This window comes from Equus caballus, chromosome 16, assembly GCF_041296265.1.
Source record: "Equus caballus isolate H_3958 breed thoroughbred chromosome 16, TB-T2T, whole genome shotgun sequence".
In the NCBI taxonomy this organism is placed as follows: Eukaryota; Metazoa; Chordata; class Mammalia; order Perissodactyla; family Equidae; genus Equus; species Equus caballus.
In genome coordinates this window covers 24,039,918-24,066,870 of record NC_091699.1, presented here as the reverse complement: position 1 = coordinate 24,066,870, position 26,953 = coordinate 24,039,918, and the positions used below count along the sequence as shown (strand labels likewise).

At 38.2% G+C, this 26,953-nt stretch overlaps 2 protein-coding genes across 5 annotated transcripts in view; one reads left to right on the top strand and one right to left on the bottom strand.

Moving 5' to 3' along the window:
• Positions 1-347: 347 nt before the first annotated feature.
• Positions 348-22,503, top strand: TRNT1 (tRNA nucleotidyl transferase 1). Of its 4 annotated transcripts, none has more exons than XM_070238567.1 (8): positions 348-534; positions 1,591-1,738; positions 5,447-5,640; positions 9,701-9,839; positions 13,614-13,740; positions 15,005-15,198; positions 16,077-16,330; positions 16,545-17,502. In XM_070238567.1, the coding sequence occupies exons 2-8, from the start codon at positions 1,591-1,593 to the stop codon at positions 16,791-16,793; spliced, it is 1,305 nt and encodes a 434-aa protein (XP_070094668.1). In that variant the 5' UTR covers positions 348-534; the 3' UTR covers positions 16,794-17,502. The 4 variants fall into 4 exon arrangements, with proteins under 4 accessions (XP_070094668.1, XP_023475828.1, XP_005600480.1 ...); XM_023620060.2 differs by having other exon boundaries at positions 441-534; positions 1,564-1,738; XM_005600423.4 differs by having other exon boundaries at positions 516-924; positions 1,564-1,738; positions 16,545-22,503.
• Positions 18,730-26,953, bottom strand: part of CRBN (cereblon) — a 25,822-nt gene continuing 17,598 nt past the window's right edge. Inside the window, exons 6-11 of the mRNA XM_001496698.6 lie at positions 25,428-25,490; positions 23,871-23,955; positions 23,070-23,185; positions 22,492-22,556; positions 21,501-21,632; positions 18,730-20,116 (exon numbers count right to left, since the gene is read on the bottom strand). Of these exons, the coding sequence (XP_001496748.1) occupies positions 19,936-20,116; positions 21,501-21,632; positions 22,492-22,556; positions 23,070-23,185; positions 23,871-23,955; positions 25,428-25,490 (642 nt within the window). The 3' untranslated portion in view covers positions 18,730-19,935. The remainder of the gene's footprint in view (positions 20,117-21,500; positions 21,633-22,491; positions 22,557-23,069; positions 23,186-23,870; positions 23,956-25,427; positions 25,491-26,953) is intronic.

The following is a 26,953-nucleotide window of genomic DNA, read 5'->3' as shown; positions in this document are numbered from 1 at the left end:
CTTGAGTGTTTTTAAAATTGTTCTTATTCTCGTGCAGAGAGTAGGGTATAGAAAAGTAACATGAGTCAAGTGTGAATCCGGGAGAAGGAAAGAATAAGTTGACACTTACTGTGCAGTCCTTTTTCTAGGGAGTAACATGGTATTTAAGACTGGCAACCCCCTCAAATAGGTTTTCTTGATAGTCTCATTTTACAAAGGAAGACAGTGTCACTTGTGGAAGGTCACACAGGTATGCAATGCAGATGGGCGTCTGAACCCCGCAGGGAAATAGCTACGGGAAGACACAAATAAAACAAACGCCGGTCCCCTGGGTCCCTCCCCCGCACCCGGCCTCCGCGGGCCACAGAAGACGCCCCTAACCGCGCTCCGCAAGAGGCCGCGCCGTCAAGAGACTGCAGCGGCGCCGACAGCCCGCCGGGGCCCCGCCCACGCTCTGCTGCGACTTCCCATTCGTCGCCGGCCGACGCGCGTCGGTGACGCCACGGCGCCCGCTGCCCGGAAGTGCGCGCGGCGGCGACGGCGGCGGCGCGGCCGGTGAGCGGGCGCGTGGGGGGCGTGCGGGTGCGCACCGCACAAAGGGGCCGGGAGGAACGGTGTTGCCCGCTCGGGGCCGGGTATAGGTGAAGGCGGGAGCCGGGGGCGGCGAGAGGCCACCTCCGCTCTCGGGGACAAAGCCCAGTGTGGAGGTCCAGGGGCCGCGTCGCTGCCACGTCTCGGCTGACCGCGGGCTGATTCATCGGGTTCCCCCGGGCACTTTCCCTTCCTCTCGGCCAGGCCCCCGAGGGTCTCACCAAGTCTTTTCGGGCCAGCACCTGGTGTGGGGGGCGGAACACGCCATTTCAGGGCCAGGGTCCCCAACGGGTTTTTTTGCGTTGAGGCAGATGTGGAAGCAAACGGAGTGTTTTTCTTTCCCATGTGGTCTCGGTAAGGGGAACTCGCCCCCTGCTGGGAAACGGCGCTCCTTGAAACCTGCTTTCCAAGGAAAAGAATGGTTCCTCTTTAGTGGTCCCTCTCCGTGGGAGTCACCTGGGTGCCCACCTTATGTGGAAGACAGGGTGTGGGTGGGACTCGGGACACGGTATCATGGGGGGAGGTGGTAAGTGAGGAAAAAGCGGGCAGCAAACAAGTCATGGGAAAATATATAAAATAATGCTGGGAAATATCCCTGAGTCATAAATGTCACATGTGTTGGGAAGTACGGTGATACACACATGTGGCTGTGACTTGTTCGGGAGGAGACCAAGTGTTCCTGCAAGTCTTTGAGTTACGTTTTCTGGAACCACTGTTCTTGGCAGCCCTGTACTCCTCAGCTTTAACTGAAACTCACCTTTCAGGGGACTCTTGTAACAGTAAAATGTGATACGCGCAGTGTTTCAGGAGTACAAAACTGGACAGCGACAAGCATAGATTTAGTCATAACTATTCCTCAAATTGTCACTTATTTCAGATTTTCATCCGAACAGGAGATGAATGTCATTCAGTTCATAAATAAAATTGCACTGTATCCCCTTTTTTCCCTCCTCGTTTAGAAGTCATTGTTGTGCATGCATGTTTGTCTTGTAGATGTGGGGTTGGTGACTTTCTCCCCAGATGCTGAGGTGCCTGAATCCCTGGCGCAGGCCATTACTGAGCCGTGGTTGGAGCAGAGTGTGCCTTCTGAAGCAATATCTATTTACAATGAAGTTGCAGTCTCCAGAATTCCAGTCACTTTTCACAGAAGGATTGAAGAGTCTGACAGGTGAGATTAGGATGGCTTTTCTTGCTTTGGAAACCTGTGTAAATGGAGAGGCAGGGGGTTAACGTTTTTTAGCCTGTTTTTGTTGAGCTAACGAAAAAGGTTTCCTGTGGGTAATCCAAAACCATAGCCGCTAAATCACAGGAAGAGGGAAGAAATGGCTGTAATAAAAAGCGTGGCTTTTCTCTTTGCTATGCTGAGTACTTTACATGAAAGGATTGGGCCTACTAACTTAATAAGTAGGTACATTTTCTCATGTTTTGTGGATGAGGAAACAGAAACTTGGAGTGCGAAATGCTTTGCCAGAGTTTCTATAAGTAATAACTGGAAAGCTGGGTTTTGAACTTGTGCATTCTGATTTCAGAACCCAGCTTGCAATCACTAAGCTGTATTTCCTCCCTAGGTATAAGTGCTTTCTGAGGGAACTGAAGGCAGGAGGAAATAGGAGTCGCCTCCACTTGTGCACATCCGGAACATGTCTGGAAAGAAGACAGGAAATGGCTTTAGCTATAAGTGCCTGATGGCAGCAGCTTCATCTTGCTTGCCACAGTTTTATCATTGCTTATATTGGTCCTCAATATCAGCTGCTGCTGTTGCTCAAGCAGCCAGACAGCTGCCTTTCCAAGCCTGTGGTATTTTAGTGATGCCTTCAGAACTACAATGTGTATGTATGTAGAAACATGACCTGAACAGCGGTCTGCAACCCTGGCTGTCTCTTAGATTCACCTGGGGACCTTTTAAAACATACAGATGCTGGGGTCCCACCCCCGACATACTGAACTGGAATCTCTGGGGAGGATGGGCATCTATAAATTTTTATTAAAAATTCAACTCCATTAAATTTGATGCAGCAAAGGTGGAGGAACCATTGCTTTAAAATGACTGTTTTTGTATTAGCTTATTCTCAAAGCTACTTTCCTATTCTTGAAATTAGATGATTTTTTCAGGTACATGTCAGAGGTAGATGATCCAGAGCTTGATTCTTAGAGGTTCTTCACATGATCTTGAAGTAGGGGGCCCCCAGCGGATGTGGTGCCAGCATCTTCAAACAGTGGTTGTCTGTGTCTTCAGCCTTGACCTTCATCCTTACCCATTGTTTGCATTCCAAAACAGTTTCTTAGATAATATTTTAATTTGAAGGAAGAAAGCCTTTTAAGAAAATAATACTTTCCAGTGAAGCCACTCTTCTTGTTTTTTAATGCTATGATATCACAGTTCACTTCCATGGTAAGCCAAGTTGGTGGAAAGATGAGTAAGAGAGGTTTTCTGCCCTGAGGAGTGGGGAGACAGATATAACCAGGTAATTTTAATATAATTAGTATGCATAAAGATAGGCTATTCGAGTAGCTTAGAAGAATTCACTTAACTCCACCATCAGGAGAAGCTTCCTAAGCTGAATCGCCAAAGATGAATAAGGGTGAGCTAGATCAGTGTTTTTCCCACTGAGGGTGGGAAAAACACTGACCCCTCAGGTGAGTCAGAAGTCAATTTAGTGGTCATGACCAGCATTAAAAAAATAGAGGAAAAGGGGATAAAATAGAACAGATTAGATTGCATGGTATGTAGGAAGGTTAAGTATTATTTCATGGAATTTTTACTTAACATACACACACACAAGTGTGTGACTGCTATGTGAAATGTCTTTCTAAGTGTGGGTTGTGTGCCAATACATTTGATAGTTAGCCGTTCAACTAGATGAATAAGTTGGGAAGGTGTTTAGGTGAAGTGATTCGTGTGAGCAAAGTTAACAGAAGGAAACTACAAGGAGAGTTTGGCACTTGTAAAATGTGATGCAAAGATAGTGAGAGATGAAACAGAAGTAGGTCATGGAGGCCCTTGGCTACTGTACGAAAGAAATTTGGATATTGTGCTGTGAGTAGTTAGGGGAGCAGTGGCATAGCATAACTAAGCTGGTGATTTAGATCCCTCTATCTAGACCATGGAGGCGGGATTTAAGGGGAGTGGTGCAGCCCTGGAGGCAGGGAGATAAATGAGGGCACTCTTGTGAGACTCTTGTACCAGTACAGGAAGGAGATTACGAGGCCCCTGGACTAGGGCAAAATGAAGCTAGAGTCCAGAAATATTGTGGAAGTCCTTAACCTTTTGGGTCATGGACCTCTATAAATCTCATAAAAACTGTGGACTAACATACATGATTTTTATATTTTAAGGGACCATGGTCCCCATAATAAGGAACCCTTAAGAGGGAAATATAATCAGTGGGACTTGATGAGAAATGTGGAGTTAAAGGAATATGGACACTTACTGTTAGAGAGGACTTATGGAAGTGTTATCCTTGTGGAAGAGCTTTTGGTTAAGGCAAGAAGGTAAAGGGAGGGAGCGTTCGTTATTTTTTAGCAAATCATTTAGGGAATCTACAGAGAATGGGCTGGAAGGTTTGGGAAGAATAGGTAGAGGAGGAGATGACAGAGAACAGAAGAAGTTAGAGCCGGGACGGAAGATGACATTTTGAGTTGTGATTAGGAATGTTAGAGCTCTGATGCATTTAGCTGAAATCTCAGGTCAGTGCTCTCCGGCCGGAGTCCACTAGAAACACACCAAGTTGAGTTGTTACTTCTTGCAGTGAGGAAGAACGCTGACCATGGAGAACCTTGGGACGTCTTGGTGAAAGGGTTTTAGAAAGGACTTCTTGTAGGATTTGGGCCGTATCACATGGTTTTGGGGCGGGTTTAAGAAGTGGGGCTTTGCTGTGGATTAGCTGGTGTCAGGAAGCAGGGATAAAGCTGTGATTCATAATAATTCTTGGGTAGAAGGTGAGAACACAGGGCAAGGCTAAAACTGGTAAATAAGGAGCAGTCATACATCTTAACTGTTAGAGGGTGGTGTCGTAGACAGCATTCATGTCTTGTCTGTGTTTGAACATGATTACGAGTTGGCTTATCTTGATCCATCGTGGTCACAGAGTGGCCTTGTCTGATGTGGATGTTCTCTGACATTATGTTCAGCAGGAGAACACCAGGGCCTAGTTGTGAGTTCCAGGCCAGCTCATAGCAACACCAAGGCTTAGCTGGTCATATGAGGCCAGTTCCTGGATGTCATTCTCACTAGGTTCCATTTGGTGTCCTTTGGTTTTATGGATAGTTATAGTGGACTGTGCCTTGTCCCATACCTACAGAGGCATCAACTCTGTCTCCTGTACTGAGACTGTCACAGTAGTTCCAGGGTTCACATGGTTTTTGTAGAGCAGAGAGATGAGTTGGTTTTAAACATCATATGCAGGTTATTTCTTGAAGGATTCTTAGCTATAACATTTATCATACGTGGTGTGGTAGGCTAATGTTTGATAGTTTCATAGTTTCATGCCTCAACATCAATACACAAAGAGAAATACATACAAGAACACTTCACATTTCTAGAGGATGCACACAAACCTGGAGAAAGAAAGCAGAATTGTTCACTTTACTCTTTGGAAAGAATTCAAATTTATAATAATGACTTTGAGGCATTGTGGAATTCTGAATTATCTTCTGCCTCTGCAAAGAAAAATTCTGCAAGTTCCCTGCTTCTCACAGTTGTTACAGGCATTCTGCTCTAGGCAAAACACTTCATTTCTATGGGCCCGTTCTCCTAATTTTCATATGAAAAGGCTCAGTGGAATAATGTCTGCTGTCCCTAATAGATTGAAAAACCTTGTACTTCTTTGCTTCTTTAGAAACACATTGAAATAAAAAATATTCTTTGTTATCTCAGAATTATTTGTCAAAGAAAATCATGAATTAAGAATAGCAGGAGGAGCAGTGAGGGATTTATTAAATGGAGTAAAGCCTCAGGATGTGGATTTTGCTACCACTGCTACCCCAGCTCAAATGAAGGAGATGTTTCAGTCTGCCGGTATTCGTATGATAAACAACAAAGGAGAAAAGCATGGAACAATCACTGCCAGGGTGAGTGAAAAGTGTGACAGTAATTGCATTGCCTTTTTTGTAATTTTTAAAATTTTTATTTTTTTTTCTGGTTTAAAAAAGCAGATAACGAAAAGCCTAATAAAAAAATGTCAGTCTCCTCTACCCTCTTCTGAAACCCTGCCTCTTCCTTTGTTGCAGCCACTTTCAACTAATTTTTATGGTACTCACCAGACCTCCACATTTCTAAAAAAGACCTTTCTATGCTGCACTGTTTTGCATTTCTTTTTAATTTCCCAGTTTTAAGATGCTATCTATTAACTTCCCAAGAGGGAAGATGATTTAGTCTTCTTACCACACCCCTCCTCAACAGCAAGCACATATAATTCTCCTTCCTTCATCTTCTCAGTATATTTATACCATAATTTTTGGTTAAATCAATATTCAGGGTTTACATTTATAACTGTATTGTTTACAGCTGGATCGTGTAGTATATTATGACTACATTTGTTGTGTTGCATGGTTGGTTTTCCCTGCATTTTTCTTTTACATAGCTATCCATATGCCACTAATTCATTCCTGTACTCTGTGTCAGAACAGAAAGTTCCTCTCAGTTGACTTAAAACACATGAAGTTTCCATTCCTTTTTTTTGAGCCATCTCACCTGATGCAGTCTGTCTTCTGCTCCCATCTGGCCATTCTAGGCGGGCTTCCCGCTCTCATCCTGGGATTCCCCTGCACCAGATCCTGGGAATTTCCTTGGCTTCTTCCTTGTTAGACCTCCTGGTTCCTGGATCACATGCGGGATTCTTTCTTGGTTTATGCCCGCGTTTTGATAGTCTGAAACCTGAGAAAGCCTGAGTATATTTTCATTTTGCCTTCACACTGGTCTGATAGTTTCTTGGCTGTGGAATTCGAGGCTAGGAATCATTTTCACTCAGAAATGTGAAGGCTTTGTTTTCTGCCTTCTGTTGCTGCCACTGAGAAGTTGGACCTCATTCAGAGTTCTCCTTTGTTTGAGACCTGATTTTTTTCCTTTTGTAAGCCCTTCTGATCTTTTTATCTCTGTGTTTTAAATTTCAAGATGATGGGCCTTGGTTTGGATTTATTTTTTCATTCATTATATAGGGCACTTAGTGGCTTTCTTGTATTTTTCTCATAATTCCATCCCCTTTAGTGTCTTCTCCTTTGGAAACTCCTATTGTGTTGTGCGTCGGACCACAGGGACTGATCTTCTAGTTTTGTCTTCGTGTTTTATATTCTTATATCTTTTATTTTACTTTCCATGAGATTGCCTTAAGTTGATCTTCCAATCTTTCTATTATATTTGCAACTTTTGCTATCTTTTAAATTTTCCAGGGGTCTTTCTTAGAATATTTCTTTTGAAAGCTGCTTGTTGTTGTTTCAGATGTAATGTCTTTTATTGTCCTTATGAAGGGGTTGGGGTGGTTTCTCCACACCAGTGAGCAATGCTCCAGCCACCAGCTGGGTTTCCTACAATTCAATTCAATTCTGAGGCTATCTACCCAGAGATAGCATCAGATCCCACAGGTTAAGGGCTCAGTTCCTACAAGAATACTCTTGCTTCCTCCCCCCAACAATTTCAGATGCCAAGCACAAGGCCAGGCCGTTACCTGTGCTTCTGACCAACTGACTGTAGATTGTAGGTTCCAGCAACCTCCTCCTTGGACTTCAGACACCAGTTGCAAGTCGAGGTTGTTACCGGTACTTTTGACCAACTGGCTATAAATCAGAGGTTCCCACGACTTCTCCTTGGGTTTGATTAATTTGCTAGAGCAGCTCACAGAACTTGGAAAAATTTTACTTACTAGATCACCGGTTTATTATAAAAGGATATAACTCAGGAACAACCAGATAGAAGAGATGCATAGGGTAAGGTATAGGGAAAGTGTGGAGAGCTTCCTTGCCCTGAGTGCACCTTTCTCCCCAAATCTTCACATGTTCACCAACCCAGAAGTTCTCCAAACTGTGTCCTTTTGGGTTTTTATGGTGGCTTCATTGCATAGGCATGATTGAATCATTGGCCATTGGCAATTGAGCTCAATCTCCAGCCCCTGTCCCCTCCCAGAGATTGGGGGTGTGACTGAAAGTTCCGACCCTCTAGTCACATAGTTGGCCCATTGGCAGCCAGCCTCCATCTTTAGGTGCTCTCATCACAGGAAATTCCAAGGGTTTTGGGAGGTCTATGCCAGAAACAGGGATGAAGACCAAATATATCTATATATTATTATTATAAATCGCCATATCACACCTTAGGATATCAATATAGTTATTTTGACAATGGCTTTATTTCCTCTGAGCTTTATCTGTCTTGCCAGTTGGCTTTCTTTAAATATGGGTATTTTTTGGCACTCTCTATATTTGGGTGATCTTCTGGTGTTAGCAAAATGACTTGAGAACTTGATTGTAGTTTTGCTTGGAAGGGGTCAGCTGGTTAGTTGTGGGAGTGCCAATGTCAATATCAGTAGGACTTTTCATTAGGAAAAATCAGAGGAATCTTCCAGTGTTATCAAGGTTAGAAAAAGCTTACTTGTTAGCATTTTGGAAACCAAATGGGGAAAGGGATGGAGGTCATGTTGATTTTGTCACTTAATCCTGTTTTCATTGTGGTGCTTTACTCCCATGATCATCTATGTCTGGTGCTCCAAGTTCTGACTATTTTCAGGTCCACCTTTCTGTCTAGTGGTTAATCTCTGGGTCTCTGCCTGAGTAAGAGCAGTCTAATTATTTGTCTTATGATGATGTTTCTTTTTTGGTGAGGAAGATTGGCCCTGAGCTAACATCTGTGCCACCCATCCTCTTTTTTGTCTGTGGGACTTTGCCTCAGCATGGCTTGATGAGCAGTGTGGAGGTCTGCGTCCGGGATCTGAAACCACAAAACCCAGGCCACTTTGGAGTGCATGAACGTGTAACCAGTACGCCACTGGGCCAGTCCCTATTATGATGATGTTTCTTATGTTGATTTTCAAACATTCCTTCTATTTCAAACCCTTTGCTTACCCTTTACCTTCAGAGATGCTTGTGCTTCAATTTCTGAGTTCTGGAATTCTCTAGTGAGAACTAGCTTGTTTCTAGGGAAGAATATATATGAGATTGAGAGGCATTCTAAAACATACTTCTAGTGATCATTAGTGGCTTTCAGTTCCTCATGAAGAGATTCCAGACTCCTGCTTGGCATGTAAAACCCTTTGCTGTCTACACCTAAATGCTAATATGCTCTTTGTCAGGTAAACTTCCTCTTCCTCTCTGCTGTGCCTTTAGTCATCTTTTCACTTGAATGTTCTTCTTCCCACATCTGCATATACAGATCCTATGTACTTTTCAAGGCTCAGCTCACATGTCACTCCATCATGAAACTCCTCAACTTTTCCCAGCTGGAGGTTATCTCTCTTCCCAAGATATATGTAACACTTTATTTTAGCTTCATTGATGATTACCAGTAAAGGAGTTGCAGCATGTGTTAACTCTTTGTATTTCTTCTGTCAATCCTTTGCTCAATGGTGTGTAGTCTATAAATTGATATTCAGCTCTTTGCAAACTGGAGCTATTCAAAAATATTTCAAAGAGTACCCTGATTTGAAATTTAAGAACCAGAATATGGTCATGTGCTGCATAACGGTCAACAATGAACCGCATATACGACAGTGGTCCCGTAAGATTAGTCCCATAGAGCCTAGGTGTGTAGAAGGCTCTACCATCTCGGTTTGTGTAGGTACCGTCTGCGATGTTCACAGTGACAAAATTGCCTAACGATACGTTTCTCAGAACGTATCCCTGTTAAGCGACACCTGACTGTATGCCGTTAGAAGGGCTCGTCCCTTGTGTCATGTCACTTGTCAGAGTTGCCATCGTTTTATGTCAGACTCATCTTTTTTAATTGGGATGGTTTTATTATTTTATTTTTAAAAAATATTCTTTGGATCTATCTTTGAATATTGTGGGTGTCTTTCTGTTTCAAGACATATGTGCACTAGTTGACTTTAAAAAGAAAGAAGATATACCTGTCAGGACCCCTGTATTTTTTTCAGTCCATCTAGTGATACTAAAAACTAATTTTTAAAAAACATATATTTAATTACAGCTTCATGAAGAAAATTTTGAAATTACTACACTACGGATTGATGTTGTCACTGATGGAAGACATGCTGAGGTAGAATTCACAACTGACTGGCAGAAAGATGCTGAACGCAGAGATCTCACTATAAATTCTATGTTTTTAGGTAATACATGGAGATAAAATAGTATTTTACTTCAATCTATTTGAGTGCCTTCTTTTCAAGTGAAACCTGCATTCTGGGAATGTTCTCCAGCTTGAGAGTTTGCATTAGTTTCTTCTAAGAGACAGTGTAGCATATTGGTTAAAAGATGACTCCAGAGCCCAAATTCCTGTGTTCAAATTCTGACCCCATCACTCACTGGCTGTAAAATGAAGATGTTATTAATTTCTTTTGTAGGGTTGTTGTGAGGATTAAAGGAGTTAATAATGGTAAATGTTTAGAACAGTGCCTGGCACATGTACACATTCAATCAATGTTAACTTATTAATTGCATCTAAAAATGGTTACATTTCAGGTAAGAAAAATGCACACACAGACACACCCCCTGTGTCACTCTTTGTCCTCTGCACTGTCTTTCATGCATGCATGTCCCACCCTTTCCTCTCTTCTGGAGCTCATGGCACACATTGGTGAATGTTTTCAGCACGTTTTCTATTGCTGAGCCTAGACACAACCTCAGATTCTTTAATTGCATTGCATTGTAGGAATCCTCTACAATCAGTCAGAATTGGCATGTAAGAGGAAACCTGTTTATCATCTCAGTGTAACTTTTTTGTTAATGAGCAGTAAGAATCGTAATGGGAGTAGATGTGAATTAGGTTAGTATTTTGGTACATAATTGAAGCATTATTTTTTTTTACTTTAAGTTTTAGACAAGCCCTTTATGTTTAAGACTTTGGATTAGAAAAGAGAGAGAGAAAGCATCCACTATTCATACCCTAGTTTGTGACAACAGTAATAGGATTCACTTTATGGGATGGAGAAGGGGGCTGTAGGCCAAGGTGGGATCTTTCGCTCATTACATTACTGATGGGTAACATTGCTAGAGTGCCTACTAGGTTCTAGGCACATCAGTGGTCGCTTGATATACTTTGTCTCATTTAACTCTCAGGAAAACTTCATGAAGTGGGTATTAAACCTATTTGACAGATGAGGAAACAGATTCAGAGATGTTAAGTAATTTAGTTCAAGTCACAGAGAGCCATGGTTTCCAAAGCCTGGGTGATTTATGAGCAGAGGGAGCCCAACTGGTGGCATGTTTTCTCTCCATTGTGTGGTCAAACTCCAGGTATTTATTTCATCGTACATCATTCTTTCTTAGTAGTGCAATGTATAAAATCTCGTAACTAGCTTCTCATAAGCATAACTAAGAAACTAAATATTCTTTTTTAAGATACCATTTTATAAAAATAAAAGCTATTCTAATTGGTACTACTGATTTCTAACATTTGCTGAATCCTTATAATGTGCCAGGCACTGTTTTAATCACATCACATAAATTGAGTTTTCCCAACAACCCTGTGAAGCAGATCCTGCTAGCTGGTAAGCTGCAGACTTAGGATCCCAACTAAAGCAGCCTGGCTCCAGAGGTCACATTCTTAACCACGATGTTATTCTTAGCAACTCAACTTTATTTCTTATTTTTATTCACTATATTTTAAAAGAGTGATATTCAGAGCAAAACAAAATACACACCAGTAGAGTACTCACTAATCCTTACTTTTAGCCCATTTTTCTGTCCAGCCTTTTTTCAAGCCTTATTGGATGAACCATTACTAGTTTTTGCTCTTGTCATATCCTATGTTTTTTACCTTCAAATTTTGGTCTTTCCTTTATGGAAAAAGACCTTGGTAATTCCATACTCGCCAGGGAGAGTTGTCTTTCCATTAAGAGGAACAGCATTAAGGGACAGATATACCACATTTTATTTGCTACTTTGTAATCATTTTTTTGTCTATTACCTATTTTTTTCTTTTCATTTTCTGTTACTTCTTTTTGAATCTGGAGCCTTTACAATTTGCTGTACATATCAAAATGCCATATAAACCAAAACAGCTTGGGAAGTGTTAAGCCTGAGCTTGCCAGTGTTGTTGCATTTGGGATAATCAGAGCTAAATTGACAGGTGGTGGTTTTTCATAAGTAGGGGCAGTACCTCCTTTCTGTGGTGCCACGAGGTGAAGTGTCTCGTAGGATCCCTGACCTCCCCATTTGGATGGTCAAATGGTGCCCCCAGTATTTGCTCTCAGTGTTTCTCTTTTTCCTTCTTAGTCCCTAGGATGGCCGTCTGTCTCAGTTTCCCTGAGAATGATCTATTTTCTGGGACATGAACGATTTTTAATTTTAAAACCAGGAAAGCCCTGGGATAACTGGGATGAACTGGCACTCTACTAATACTTGAGGTTTTATGTGCCTTAAAATTGTTTTGTCAGTTTTTTTCATTCAACATCTGAGAGAATATAATGTAGTGGAAATGTTTTTGAATGGATATTAGGTTCACATGGTTCAAAATTCACAAAGTTTAAAAGGCTACATAATGAAGTCTTCCGATGTGGTTCACCATCTCCTTGCTAGCAGTAATCAGACATGGATCTTTGCCAATCTGACAGAAATCTGAAAAACAGTATCTCATAAATTTGCATTTTTTTATGACTAAGGTTGAAAATCTTCATTTTTTAAAGAGATATGTGTTTTTAGTTCACTTTTCTACTTATGCAAGCTTTTTATTTATTTATGAGCTTTTTGTATATTATGGAAATTAACCATTTCTCTCTATGATACTAACTTACTTACATTTTTCCCAGTATGTCACTGATCTTATGCTTTGCATTGTGGTAGTTTTTATCATGCAGGCATATTTGATTTTTTGTGTAGCTGAATTTATTAATAATTTCTTTGAGGGTTCTGGTGGTGTGTGTGTTTTGTTTTTCTTGGTAATTATATTTTGAAGAGTCTTCCCCATTCTAGGATTATACATTTTTTCCTATTTATTATTTTAATTATTTTTTTCAGATTATGTTCCCTATTACTTATTTTTTCCAGATTACTTTGGCTATTCTTATTTTCCCACATTAACTTGAAAATCAGCTTGTTTGGTGTCTTATCTTCCTCCAGCCACTTCATACTGGCATATTTCTTGTTTAGTTTATTCCTGAGAGTATTATCTTTTTAGTTGCTGTTATAAATGCAGCCTTTTATCCCGTTATGTCTTCCATTCAGTAGTGGGTACAGATGAATGCTACTTCTGTCTGTATTTTAACTTTATAACTCTTCACTTTGCCTACTGTTTGTGATAGTGTTTTAGCTGATCTTCTTGTGTTTTCCAATTTTTTTCCCCAGTTTGATTCTTTTTTACATTTTTTTATTGAGGTATAATTGACATAACAGCATTATATTAGTTTCAGGTGTACAATATAACGAATCAATGTTTGTATATATTGTTAAATGATCACCACAGTAAGTTGTTAACATCCATCACCATACACGCAGAATATTTTTTCCCTTGTGATCAGAACTTTTAAGATCTACTCTGTTAGTGACTTTCAGATATGCAATACAGTATTGTTAACTGTAGTCACCGTGCTGTACCATTACATCCCCATGACTTATTTTATAACTGGAAGTTTATACATTTTGATTCCCTTCACCCTTTTGCCTCCCCAACCCCCACCACCGGCAACCATCAATCTGTTCTCTGTATCTATGAGCTTGGTGTTTTTTTTTAGATTCCACATATAAATGAGATGATATGGTATTTGTTTTTCTGTGTCTGACTTATTTCACCTAGCAGAATGCTTTCAAGGTCCATTCATGTTGCAAATGGCAAGATTTCACTTTTTATGGTTGAATAACATTCCATTGTGTGTATGTGTGTATCTCAGATTGTTTCCCAATCCTTATTTGCTAATAGTGATTCCACTCCCTTTTCTAACGAATAGGTTTTGATGGTACTTTATTTGACTACTTTAATGGTTATGAAGATTTACAGAATAAGAAAGTTAGATTTGTTGGACATGCGAAACAGAGGATACAAGAAGATTATCTTCGAATTTTAAGATATTTCAGGTAAGAATTTTTAAAAATTTAATGGTATAGTTTTTAATATTATTACTAGAGCACAATTCTGGTCATGTGAAGGACACAGCAGGTCAGTGTACAAAATGGTGACATCACAAATGCCTGTCCCCAGTAGAGACTTAGCAGACTATTAACTTTTGAGTGAGATATTAGATACTTTCTATTTTCATTCACAAAACATACACATATTTACTCCATTCTGTGATGATCTATATAATTCAGCTGTAAATCATATTGTTAAATGTCCATTTTTCTTTTTGATTGAATATTTCCTGCGCTGATCGTTCATTACACAGATATTTGAGTGCTTACCACAGGTTACCTACTGTGCTAGGTGCTCTGAACAGAGTAAAGAATGAAAGTTTGCCTTCATATGGCTTAGTCTTAGATGGTCATGGGAAATCTCTTAGATGAACTTAAGTATGAAATGCATTTGGATGGTTTTGTGGGTAGCAATGATTTTTAAACTCTGAACTCTAACCTTTTAAAAAACTATTCTAACTGGCTAGTTTATGTCTAGTAATACTAATTTGTCACTGGTTGAGATCACTCAGGATATTCTATAATATAGATCCTGCATATTTTGTCAATAAATGCTATTCCTTTAAACTTGAGTATTTGCAAAATCTTTCTTTACAAATAACAGAACATAGATGGAGACTTAGACATAATTAGTTATTTAATGTAGATCACTAATGAACTGAATTTTAAAGATATGAGTGGTAGAACGGATGTACTTTAAGGCTTCCAATTTTGAGACTTCATGAAACATGCTCCAATGTATGCAACTGGATGTGTCATGTTTGAAACTCTTCATTAAAAGTACTGATGTGTACAGACAGGTAAGCTTTGAGGGATTAAGACTGCTTCGTGATGGATTCCAGTCTTGTTTTGGTACCTTTATAAGAACGCTCTGTTTTATTCATCTGCTGTTAAGTACCAATTCAGCAACTGCATTTGATGGCTATTCTAAGTGTCTCGGTCAGCAGTTTGGCAGTGAAAGTGAGGACGGGGTTTCTAGTTCTTGCTAACTTTGAGCAAGTTACTTATATTTTATTGGATCTCAGGTGTTCTCAGCTGGGAAAAAGAGAAGGTGGAGAACTGCCCGGATGAACTCTAGGGTCCCTCCTAGACCTAACTCTCTGTTGTTCCTCATTACATAGATGTGTGGGTAGCACCATAAAATGAAAAACGGGATTGCTGGTGATATGCCAAGACAGAGGTAATACACTCCAAGAATTTTGTTTTGTAGATTTTATGGGAGAATTGTAGACAAACTTGGTGACCACGATCCTGAGACTTTGGAAGCAATTGCAGAAAATGCGAAAGGCTTGGCTGCAATATCAGGAGAGAGGATTTGGGTAGAACTGAAAAAAATTCTTGTTGGTAACCATGTAAATCATTTGATTCACCTCATCTATGATCTTGATGTGGCTCCTTACATAGGTGAGATCAAGTTAGAAAATGTTTGCATTTTTGGCAATGAAACACATCTGGTTTAAAATTTCATAAGGAAGAAATGTTTGACTAATTTAGCTGAAGAAGGATTCTAAAAGGAAAAATGGACTATTTTAAAATATGATAAACAGGTCAGGGGCAGGACAGTTTTGTCATGGGTAGGGAACAGCTCAGAGACAGCGTACTATAGTGCTACAAAGTGGCCTTTGGAGTCAGACAGACCTGGGTTTGAATGAGGCTTTGCCATTTACCAGCTTTGTGACTTGGGTTCCTTAAGTGTTAGTTTCTGAATCTGAAAACGGGGTATGAAAATAATAGCATTTATCTAATGGAAAGGCTGAGAGATTCAGTAAGTTAATACAGGTAAAGTACTCAGAAGAGTGACTTATACATAGAAATTATTCAATAAATGTAATTAATATTCAGGAAGAATAGTGGGATGATATAATTTATCACACTTCAGGAAACTTGGGTATATTTCAAATAAGGACAAAATTGTTGAAGCAAGGGTGGACATTCTATGATAGTATGTCAGTGTAAAAGTCAGGAATTTGTAATTGGAATAAGCATCCCTTGTGAATATGACACCACCATTACTACCGCTGCCTCTGGACCTCCTGCTGTAGCTTGTTAATGGAAACAAGAGCATTTTAGGACTTCCCTTGGTTTGAGAGTGATATGAAAGAAGACTGCGACAGTGTATCAGTGGTTTACCTGTAAGATGAAGCATCAGATTGGACTAATAATGAGTCCTAGTGACAGGGCATTTCTGTATACGATAAAACAATGGCTGGTTTAGGATAAGGGTGTTTTTTAATTGAATTTATCCACTGTAAAATGGGTGAAAAATGCTTTTGTCCCTACAGGCTTACCTGCTAATGCAAGTTTAGAAGAATTTGACAAAGTCAGTAAAAATGTTGAAGGTTTGTCACCAAAGCCAATGACTCTCTTGGCCTCATTATTCAAAGTACAGGATGATGTCACAAAATTGGATTTGAGGTTGAAGATTTCAAAAGAAGAGAAAAACCTTGGTTTATTTATAGTTAAAAACAGGAAAGATTTAATTAAAGCAACAGATAGTTCAGAACCATTGAAACCCTATCAAGACTTCATTATAGATGTAAGTATATACTAGGCTTAGTCAGAATATAAATCATTGTCACTAATTGTAGAACTAATTTATTAATACTAAGACTCACAATGCATTCTGTGGATTTCATTTATTTTAAATGAAAAAATTTACATCGAGCATTTATTGTAGATTTTAGGATAAGATCATTAGCAAGTATTCTAATTTAGTGTGATGGAACTAAATGTTCGATTTTGGCACTTAGTCTAGGGAATCTGATGCAACTACTCGTGTATGTGAACTACTGAAGTACCAAGGAGAGCAGTGTCTTCTAAAGGAAATGCAGCAGTGGTCCATTCCTCCATTTCCCGTAAGTGGCCATGACATCAGAAAAGTGGGCATTTCTTCAGGAAAAGAAATTGGGGCTCTATTGCAACAGTTGCGAGAACGGTGGAAAAAAAGTGGTTACCAAATGGAGAAAGATGAACTTCTAAGTTACATAAAGAAGACCTAAAGTTGATGAGAGCTGCCTACTAAAAAGCAGAAAATTTGTGGTTAGTTTTTTTTTTTGCCCTCCCTCTTGAGATTTAAGAGATTTGAATATATAGCAGAATAAAAGCCAGCGTAGAGGACCTCGTCAGAAGAATGAAGATCTTATTTTGTGAAATATAATTATATTTCAGGCACTACACTGAAGTCTACCTCCTCTTAATCTGATTTATATCATCACTGAACCTTATAATTCTTTTGGAATAGTTCCTACTGAGAAAAGTATATTTGGCCTCTCCTTTCTATCTTTATCTGTCTAGGCTTTAAAAGAAAAAGTTTTGTTTTGTTTTGTATAGGACAGTACTATCTTAAAAAGTGGTAACTGTCTTGAGGACATGTTTCTTAGTGTTTGCAATTGAAATAACTTATTTTATACAATGATTGTCTATGATGTGTCAGTTCTTATCTGAATTTCAGAATAAACTTGTGCTTGAAAAGAAAATAATTGACAAGTTTGCATAAAATATCCTATATAAAATGTGAAGATCAGCTGAGTCATAGGTGGCTGCCATTCACACATCCAACACTTGTTCTAGGCAAGCTGTATTTCAGTATGTAGTTGATACTCTCCTCTGTCATAATGGTTTCCTTAACTATGCATGCTAAGCCTGGGAAAGATGAACTTGAGGCTTACTCTTGAGCCTGTTAATAAACATTTCCTTTGGAAATTGGAAGATAAATGTGTTTATGTGGTATCTGACAGTATATATCGGGTGGCAATATATACATAGTGATAATACTCCTGTCCCTTTAAAGTAAATGTTAATTTCTTTCATTAGTTAAAAGGATATGACCTACATTAAAATTTCCCTGAACAGGCCTGTCCATTTGCTTTGTAAAGATTTGAGCCCTAAATGCTTTCAGTAGGTAAATGGGTGTATAGCACAAAGTATTGTTTATTTCTGCTGCTATATTCTGACTTTTTTTTTTTAATTTAATTTTTTTTGAGGAAGATTAGCCCTAAGCTAACTACTGCCAGTCTTCCTCTTTTTTTGGTGAGGAAGCCTGGCCCTGAGCTAACAACTGTGCCCATCTTCCTCTACTTTATATGTGGGACGCCTACCACAGCATGGCGTGCCAAGCGGTGCCATGTCCACACCGGGGATCTGAACTGGCGAACCCCGGGCTGCCAAGAAGCGGAATGTGCACACTTAACTGCTGTGCCACCGGGCCGGCCCCATATATTCTCATATTTTATAATTGATTTTCCTTTCTGTATAGCCAGTCCTAGCACCTTCGTTCTCTATGGGCAAATAGCAATTTTGGACCTTGATAAAACAATTTTGAAAAGCACATTTCTGTTTATTAAAGCCCTGCTAAGAGGTCTAACAAACAAATAGTTAACAGGGGCTGTAGTGCAAGAAAGGGGCCTCAATGACTGCACACAGGTCCATAATGAAATGTATTACAAAATAAGACTGAAATATTTAAGTACTACTAAAATAGATGTTTGGACCCAACATCAGAGAATTCCTACTGTTCTATATAGCAAATATGCAGATTTAGCTATTTCAGAGGTCTGGTTTTGTCATGTATAAAACTTTAAAATAGTATTATATGCATCAGAAAACTTTATTTATTTGCAAGTGTCAGTAAACAATATAGAACATTCTAAGATTACACCCCTGGGAGGCGGGGGACGGGTGCAAATGTAAAAGCAATGTTCCCTCACTCCAACTGGTTTAGATTTCAATGTAAAGAGATGTGCTGCGCTGCTGAAAAGAACTCCCTGGAGTCCATTTAGAATGTTTTAGTTCACTGTGAGACTGTATGAACAACTAGTAACATCATATAAACCCAGGGTTATTAGTAGTAGTAATAAGGTAAAGCTTAGAAAGAAAGTTACAACCTTGGGTGTACTGAATATGGCAGGGGCATGTGCTAAAGAACTGACAGCACTCTTGGGTTGCTTTTCATTTACTCTCTTTACATAAATATGCAGTATGATATTCAATTGATGTTTTCAGTCTGGGCAATCAAAACCATTGCATGTTTGGTAAAATACAAAATATTGACAAATTAAAACATAAGAAATTTAACAGTCTGTTTTTGGCCTCATACATTTTACCCAATTAGTTGAACTTTTCCCAATGAATTATGTAAAGCAGTGAAAGAATATCAAATCCAAAGTTAATTACACAAATGTGAAAGGATCCAATAAACCCTCGAATGTATAAGCAAAGAGGTAGTGGCAAATCAGTCTACCTAGAACTTTATCTTAAAAACTATCTGTTACACCTAAATTATCCACTTATGAGTAGATATTTTACATTATTTAAACAAAGAACATGTTTAATTTAAAGTTTACTTACAGATTTTCTTCAATTTACATTGAATGAAATAGCCTAAAAAATAGCATCTCTGTTCCCCAGTAGTTTAGGTACAAATTAAACTTTGGAACAGAATAACCAGGGTTATGGTTCAAACAAACACTGAGCAAATACATAAAATACCGTTTCTCACTAACAAACACGTAAGGAAATGAAAACTTTATTCTGGGGCTCAAACTGCATATTTTACCTCTTTAGTATTTTCAAAATTTACAAAGCGCAGTATCTCAGAGAAGCTAAAGGAAATGGAAAGGAACAAAGCCCTTTAAAATAATACACATTGCCTTGCCTCTTTCAAAAAGGAACATGTACTTGTGCGTGGCACCCTAGCTTTTGGAACTTCTGCCGTTTGGACTGATACAAACATGCTGTTCCACATTTTGGGATCATATCATTATGATTAACCTCACATTACAGGAGTTTCAAATATGTTTTGTGCAGGAAACAATCTCACCACTTTCAGAGACGTCTTCATGTCCTACCAATGACATGCTACCAGACACATCAGATTCCACAGAATAATGGCACCAAGCTACTAAAGTAGATATTCCAGAAAACCAAGTATTCTAGACTGCTTTTCATTCTCTTCAATAGTATTTTCATTCTCTTCAACAGGATGTTTTAATTTAAGTCTTCAAATACCATTTGACTAAGAAACTGCAACCTCCCATGTAATGTTGCTTTTTACTTAGGTATGCATCAAAAGCAGTAATTTTCAAAGCAGATCTGATTTTAGAATACCAACTTGTTAAATAACTTTATCCCTACCGTATTTGTTTACAAGCAAAGTATTACTTTGTCTGGGCTTATTTCATCTTCAGTGTCTGGGATTGTGGGCAACAGAGCAGATCGAGTCAAACCCCAAAATTTTTGAGGTGACATGTCTTTTTTGGTGGCTGTAAATTTCCATCCAATATGGCTTGCACAGATCCGACACTGGGCAATAGTCCAGGCGTACCTACAAAATTAAGGAAAGAGATCAGCTAAGGAAGCACATTGCTGTACTCCAAGCCTATCATCATATAAACCTGCTATGCAGACAGATCTTAGAGCCAAAGTCTAAGGATTGAGAAGAATAAATACTCTGAGCTTTGATCTATACAGTTCCCTGAAACAAATTTCATAAAAAGATTTTCTAATTTGTACCTTTCATTATGTTTAACACATCAGCCTTTACGTATAATTGTTACATTAGCATATATATAAAAGTTACTTGATTGTGTTTTTAGGCTATGTTTTTTTTCTTTCTTAGCATTGTAAAAAAACATTAATCTTATTAATATGGATTTCTTTATACAAATTGCTGGTTGCCAAGACCACATTCTAACTCACACCTGCTTTTCCTTTGTTGTTTTGTATCGCAGTCGAGTTAGAAAACAGTAACCACCTATAGAAATATGCACTTTTGTGTGAGTTAAAATTGGAGGGGTGGGGGGAAAGATAAGCATTCCTCATATAAGTTTTAAGAACTACTCTTCTAAAATAAGAATGGTTTTGTCAGATAAATTTCACCAGAAATATAAGCCATGGCATTTCTGTTCTTAGGAAAACTAAACCAAACTATGTAATTATAACCATTTCTGTACTTTTCCCCTATGTATATCCCACATTTAGTATTTATATTAATAACTTAATTCTAGTTTTAGTCCTTAAGAAGGGTGTCAAATAAGAGTGGAAAATCCACATGACATAGTTCTAGGTCCAGAAAGGGAGTCTAATCACTAATCTCTACTTAACTTGCCTCTGACTCGGAATGAAACAATGACCCAGAATTTGGAAATAAAAGACAAATAATAGGGTTCTTGAAGATAATATGGCTGAGGGAATCTAACAAGCTCCCAGGTGGTGACCTGGTCCCAGGATCATACTTTGAAGACCACTGGGCTAAAGCAAAAATTTAAAAAAAAAAGCAAAGTAGAAGAAAAGCCAGAGTCAATGGTTTCTACAGCTTTCTTATCACTGCTTGAGAAACATTCTCTGGTTTTACATATTACAGAATATGGTTCAGATAGAGTTTTACTGGGTCATAAGACAGTTGTTTTTCAGAATGAGCTGATAGGAAATGAAAAAAATTTGGATTAACTGTATAGTTTATTTCAGGATAACTGCAGTTGCCAATCTTCTTTCTCCCTAAGTATATTCACTGAGACTATGCAAAAATAGCTGTTCCTAGCCATTCATGAAATGAAGAGTATTTAAATAGAATTATTCATTTCATTGTCTATTTCTGATTATAATTCTAGCAACTCTGCTTAGGCCTCTGTTTTTCTGCCCAATTAAGACAAAACCAAAAAAAAAAAAGAGAAAGTAAGTCACCACCACCACCACCACCACCACATTACCCAGGAAACCAGCTGTGCACTGTAGAAGGCCGGCCGATCAGATTCAAGTTGGAAGCCTTGTACACGGTAAGCGTCTCATGCACATATCCATGAGGATTCACATAAGCTGCCATTGGCCCACATAAGGATAAACTAGAACAGAATCAGCACAGAGGATAAGTCAAAATGAAAAAAAAGTCTAACAGATATTTAAAAAGTTCACCAAGAAATAAGAGCTATAGTTTCTAACCTTTTAGTTATAGATAATAGAATCCAATACGGTAATAAGCGGTTGGTAGTCAGCCCAGTTTTATTCAGTCTAAATGATGACCAAAAGGAAAACAGTACCAAAGGAAAATAGTACTAGTTTTTTAAACCTTCCTCAAAATATACACTGTAAAATATACAGAGCTCCACTTCCTCTAAGGGAGTCTCCGAGAGTGGCCATGCAATGAAAAGGTCCCATTTGATCGTTCTTGGGTAGCTTATTACTTTGCAGACAGCAGTTTCCTTACCTTCTTGATTTATAATTATGATGAATTTGTCATAAAATAATTTTTAAACACTACTATATCACACAGCATCAGTACATGTTCAGAAGCACATCCTACTTTATCTTGGCCCTATGTGGCAAAACTGATGTTTGACTGAAATACAACGCCTGAGGCATTCCTGTTAGGTCCTGAATTACTAATAAGATATTCTAACATATAGATACTGTATAATATATAGATTTTCAACAGGACTGGGGGAAAAGGATCGCCCAGCTGTTTTATTTTACCATGCTCAGTACCTCTGAATAATCCCTTAATTATCCATTCTTGCTCCAAGTACCCAATCAGGAAGACTGTCTTACTCAACATGAGTTAATTCCCCATATTTCATTTGCTGAGTGTTTGTAATTTAATGGAGGGAAATATATGGAGAATGGTAATATAGTCGACTATAATTCTGTTAAGGCAGTTGGGAAAATGTATTCACAAGAATCCTAAAAATGTAATAAAGAGCTCACCTGAATATTTCATTTTTGGTTGTTATTTCTGTTTCTTGACATTGTTTACAGCAAAGAGACGTACACTAAAAATTTAAGAGAAAGTTAGTCAGGAAAATTCACATTCATTTAATTATGTAATTACATAGCTCATCAGGAAACTTCCCTAAGGTATTGATCCCTCTGAATATCTTATTTTCCTTCCAACCATTCAAAAATGTAGTTTTAAACATGCAGCAAAAAATCCCACAATTTGAAATCTGACACATTCACTTATAAAACTAATGATCTTCTAGGATAAAGAAATAGTGACTGATACATAAAACCACAGATGTCCCATGTAGAAATCAAGTGTTCACAAGTCTAAATGAAGTTGTTGAAGGTATTCATATTTGAGGAATGCAAAACAATTCAGTTTCTGTCTGTATAATCCCAAATGAAATGTTTATTCTTTAAAATATCTGGAATGGAAACCATGATGGTTTTTAATTGCATGACTACATGACTGGACCCTATAGATAACTGCCGGTTCAAACAGTGCCTCCTAGCTCTCTAGACTGACTACACCTGAATATCACAAACATATTCACTTTACTCACTTTATTCATAATGTCTAGTTCACAGCGAAGTCGTTGGATGGCACTACCAATTTTAAGGAGCTGAATTCTTAATACATCATCAATAGGAAGACAAGCAGCTACTCTGTAAGAAAAGTCTTAAAGACATGGTGGGTTTTTCAAGTTTTAAACTGATGAAGCAGATAAGTATCAGATAACTTATGAATCACATACCTTTGAAATAAACTCTTCTCTACAAAGTTCTCAACATATTTCACACAGTTATAAGTAATACCAAAGTATACCAGCTATCAAGTATATACTCTTAGGAAGTTCTAAAATTAACTTCTTTTCCCATACTTGTTAATTGTAAATGCCTTCTTTTAAGTTAAACATGAAATCAAACCCATGTTAGAAGAAGTTACTTATTTGCTAAGAGATGAGAAAAGTAGCTAAATTGTACCTAATAAACATTTAGACATTATATGTAAAAAAGGTAAATAAGTCCTGGAACTGGGGTCACTTAAAGCCAGCTTAAAGAATAAGGAAAGGAGAGTCAACACTCAGAAAGTGTTTTTCGGATGTGAGCCATTTATCACAATTTGAACTTTTTATGAAAACCTTGCCTAAAATTGGAGTGCTCACAGATTTTAAGAACTTAGTTACAATTAACTAAAAAATAGTCAATTTTTTTTAACTGCTCAAAGCAAAAGAAATGTGTATGCTTTTCAAAACTAATAAAGATGTTAAACTAAAAGTTTTGGTTTCATTAAACACAAAACATATAAAATAATTTGATTTAGTAAGACATCAGTCCACAGGAAGAAAACTGATTTTTCATACCTACTGGATTTGAAGGAAGAGAATCTTCTTTTAGATTTTCATCCCATTCATGTAGCTGTTTCTTGATTCTATCCATTAAGGTTTCCTTGTTTAAAATAAAAGTAGCCATAAGGTTCACAGACTTTTTATAATTTACTGTCAGCTTTTCAACTCTTTTTAATAAAACTAATACATTAGTAGCAATTTAAGTCATCACTATGTAGTAAAATTTCAGTCCCAGTTTAAATCCGTCTGTTTTCTTATGCAGAAATGATCCAAGCCCCAATGCCTTTTCCCAGCATTAAGCTGGTTTTCCTGGACCGTCTCCTACAGTCTGGGTATCTTGGGGCCCATGCACCTAACTTGCTGCCTTTTGTAGATGCTCTGTTCTCAGCAGCTTGGCACTGGCCTCTCTCCTCTCCCTTTTAGGAAGTTTTTTCTGACTCAGTCCATAGGGATTTTGGCCCCTATACATGGCAGCAGCACTTGCTATCTACATACCTTATTTGGTACCTATTTACTACATAAGAGTGCTTGTCATCTTTTCACAAGTGTAAGCAGAAAATACTCTTGTCTCTTGTGTATTTGTAATGGCCCAAAAGCTAAGGGCAGAGTGAAATGGAGTGTCCTTTAGTGTTGTGCATGTAGTAAGTGCTCAAAACCTACTTGTTTAGTTTTCCCAGGACTCCAAATCTGTGGGCAAGGTGATTCACTACAGGAAATGACTAGTATTTGTTGAATGTCTACTATGTGCCAAGTACAGCAGCTACCATTATCCCCATTTTACAGATTCTCAAGGAATTTGCCCCAAACCAGAGACAGCAATAGAAATCACACTTTGAACAGTCTTTTGTGTCTAAAACACAGATTCTTTGAACTATTCCAACGGTCTGTCTCTTAGTGAGTTTTTCAATATGTGGCAATGCCTAATATCAAAATTTGAGGAGCAAAAACACTTGTGGATGCATCAATTAGTATAGTAACTAAGTTAATCTCCTTGTTTAGAAAAAAACTAACAATTTTTTTTTGAGGAAGATTAGCCCTGAGCTAACTGCTGCCAATCCTCCTCTTTTTGCTGAGGAAGACTGGCCCTGAGCTAACATCCATGCCCATCTTCCTCTACTTTATATGTAGGATGCCTACCACGGCATGGCATGCCAAGTGGTGCCATGTCCACACCCTGGATCCGAACCAGTGAACCCCGGGCCGCCGAGAAGCGGAATGTGCGCACTTAACCACTGTGCTACCGGGCCAGCCCCTAAAACATTATTATAGAAGGATTCTTTCATTTTGTAAGTGCAACTACCACTTGACCAACAAAATTTCAAATTGTTAATAAACCCTAAAATGTCTCAATATCTTGTCCTGAAGTTATAAGCCGCTAGAAACTGGGAAAACTAAAAATTCTATGGGTGAAAGACAAAGTCTCTGATTCCTGCCTATTCTCCTTAAAGGTAACAAATGGCATTAGTTTTGAAAATTAAATACCACTGAGTATGAAAGCCTGTTTTGTTCTAGTGACCCTTAATTATGACATAGCTTACCCTAGAAACAAAAAGTTCAAGGTAAGTTACTTACAGCATCATATAAGGAATACAGCCAGCGAGGCCATGAAGTCAAATTTGCACAGTGAAACTTTCTCTGAAAACAGAAAAAAAAAGTCACTTAAAAGACGCCATAGAATAAAGATTCTTATGGCGGAAAGAGCCACATCTGAAAAATGATTTTGGCCCAGAAAATATTTTCTAATTTCAAAAAGAAAAATTTTGTAGATAATCTCATAATAGATGATTATTTTTTAAGTCTGACAATCATGGTTTTATATTCTTCAAATATATATTGCAACTAAAATCTTGATTCTTATTGAAAAGTCAAATATTAAGACTTCAATACTGAAGACAAATAAGTAAAAATAAGATGAACTTGAAGAGAGACTAAGCATCACACTCTAAGGACCATATTATTTGCCTTTATACTAACTACTCGCCCAGTATTTGCAGTGAAAACCTCAAAATATAATCCAAACTGTGTTTGTATAAAAACCTATATGGCTCTCACCTGAATCAGCACAGAGGCAAACAGAAGATGTGAGACAATTTCAAAAGGAAAATGATCACATCCTTGAGACTTCATGATCAAGTCCCCCATTTCATAAAACTCAGGGAAAGGGGAAAACCATTACGTGTCCCTTATAGTTGTATTTTGGGATCCTAATGGAAGCATGCCTAAATCCACATAAAATGTGAATTATACTTAAATTCCTGCAGAATTTCAGTATTTGATGGGAAGACTCAATAAATAAGATGTCCATCCTCAAAGTACATATTCAGTGCAATACAAATGAAACTGGAATTTAGAAGTATAATTTAAAGTTCATCTGGAAGAATAAATGTGTAAAAACAAACGAAAATTTGGAAAGAAAAGTGTTCTACAAGACACAAAAATATGATTGAAAGGATGCATTGCAACAGTGCTGTTAACAGCAACAAACTGGAAACAACCTAAACATCAATCAACAATAGTTAAATATATTAGAAAATGTTTACACTAGGGAATAATCTGTATTTGATCAAAGAACAAGGCCTATCAAACCTACAGAATGTAATGATCACATTTTTCTCCATAAACAAAACAAAACCTTTGTAGATAAACAAAACAAAAACTATCTGTACAGATCATTGTAATTTTGTAAACACATTTAACAGACACAGGACATGACACATGAAACTGGGTGGGAAAGAAAGGTAATCAAAAAGGACTTTACCAGAGTGGAACAAAAAAAGTAAGATAACCTTTAACAAAATAAAAGGGAACTCCTACACTTGCACCTGCAAGACCAAATGAACAGGTATGCCATGGAGAAACACAGGTACACAGCACACATGGAAAGGACTTGGGGGACTTAGTTATGAACTAACCAATGTGCTGTCGAGCTCACCCCCCCCTACTCCCACCACAGTCTTCCTCTAGCTATATTAGAATCTAAGAGGAGACGATAATGTTAATCTTCTGTGATGGTCAGACAAGGGAACTTCATTGTCAGGGACCAGGATGCTAAAGAGAGATCTAGAGTTAACATTAGGCATGTTTAGTTTGGAATTGCC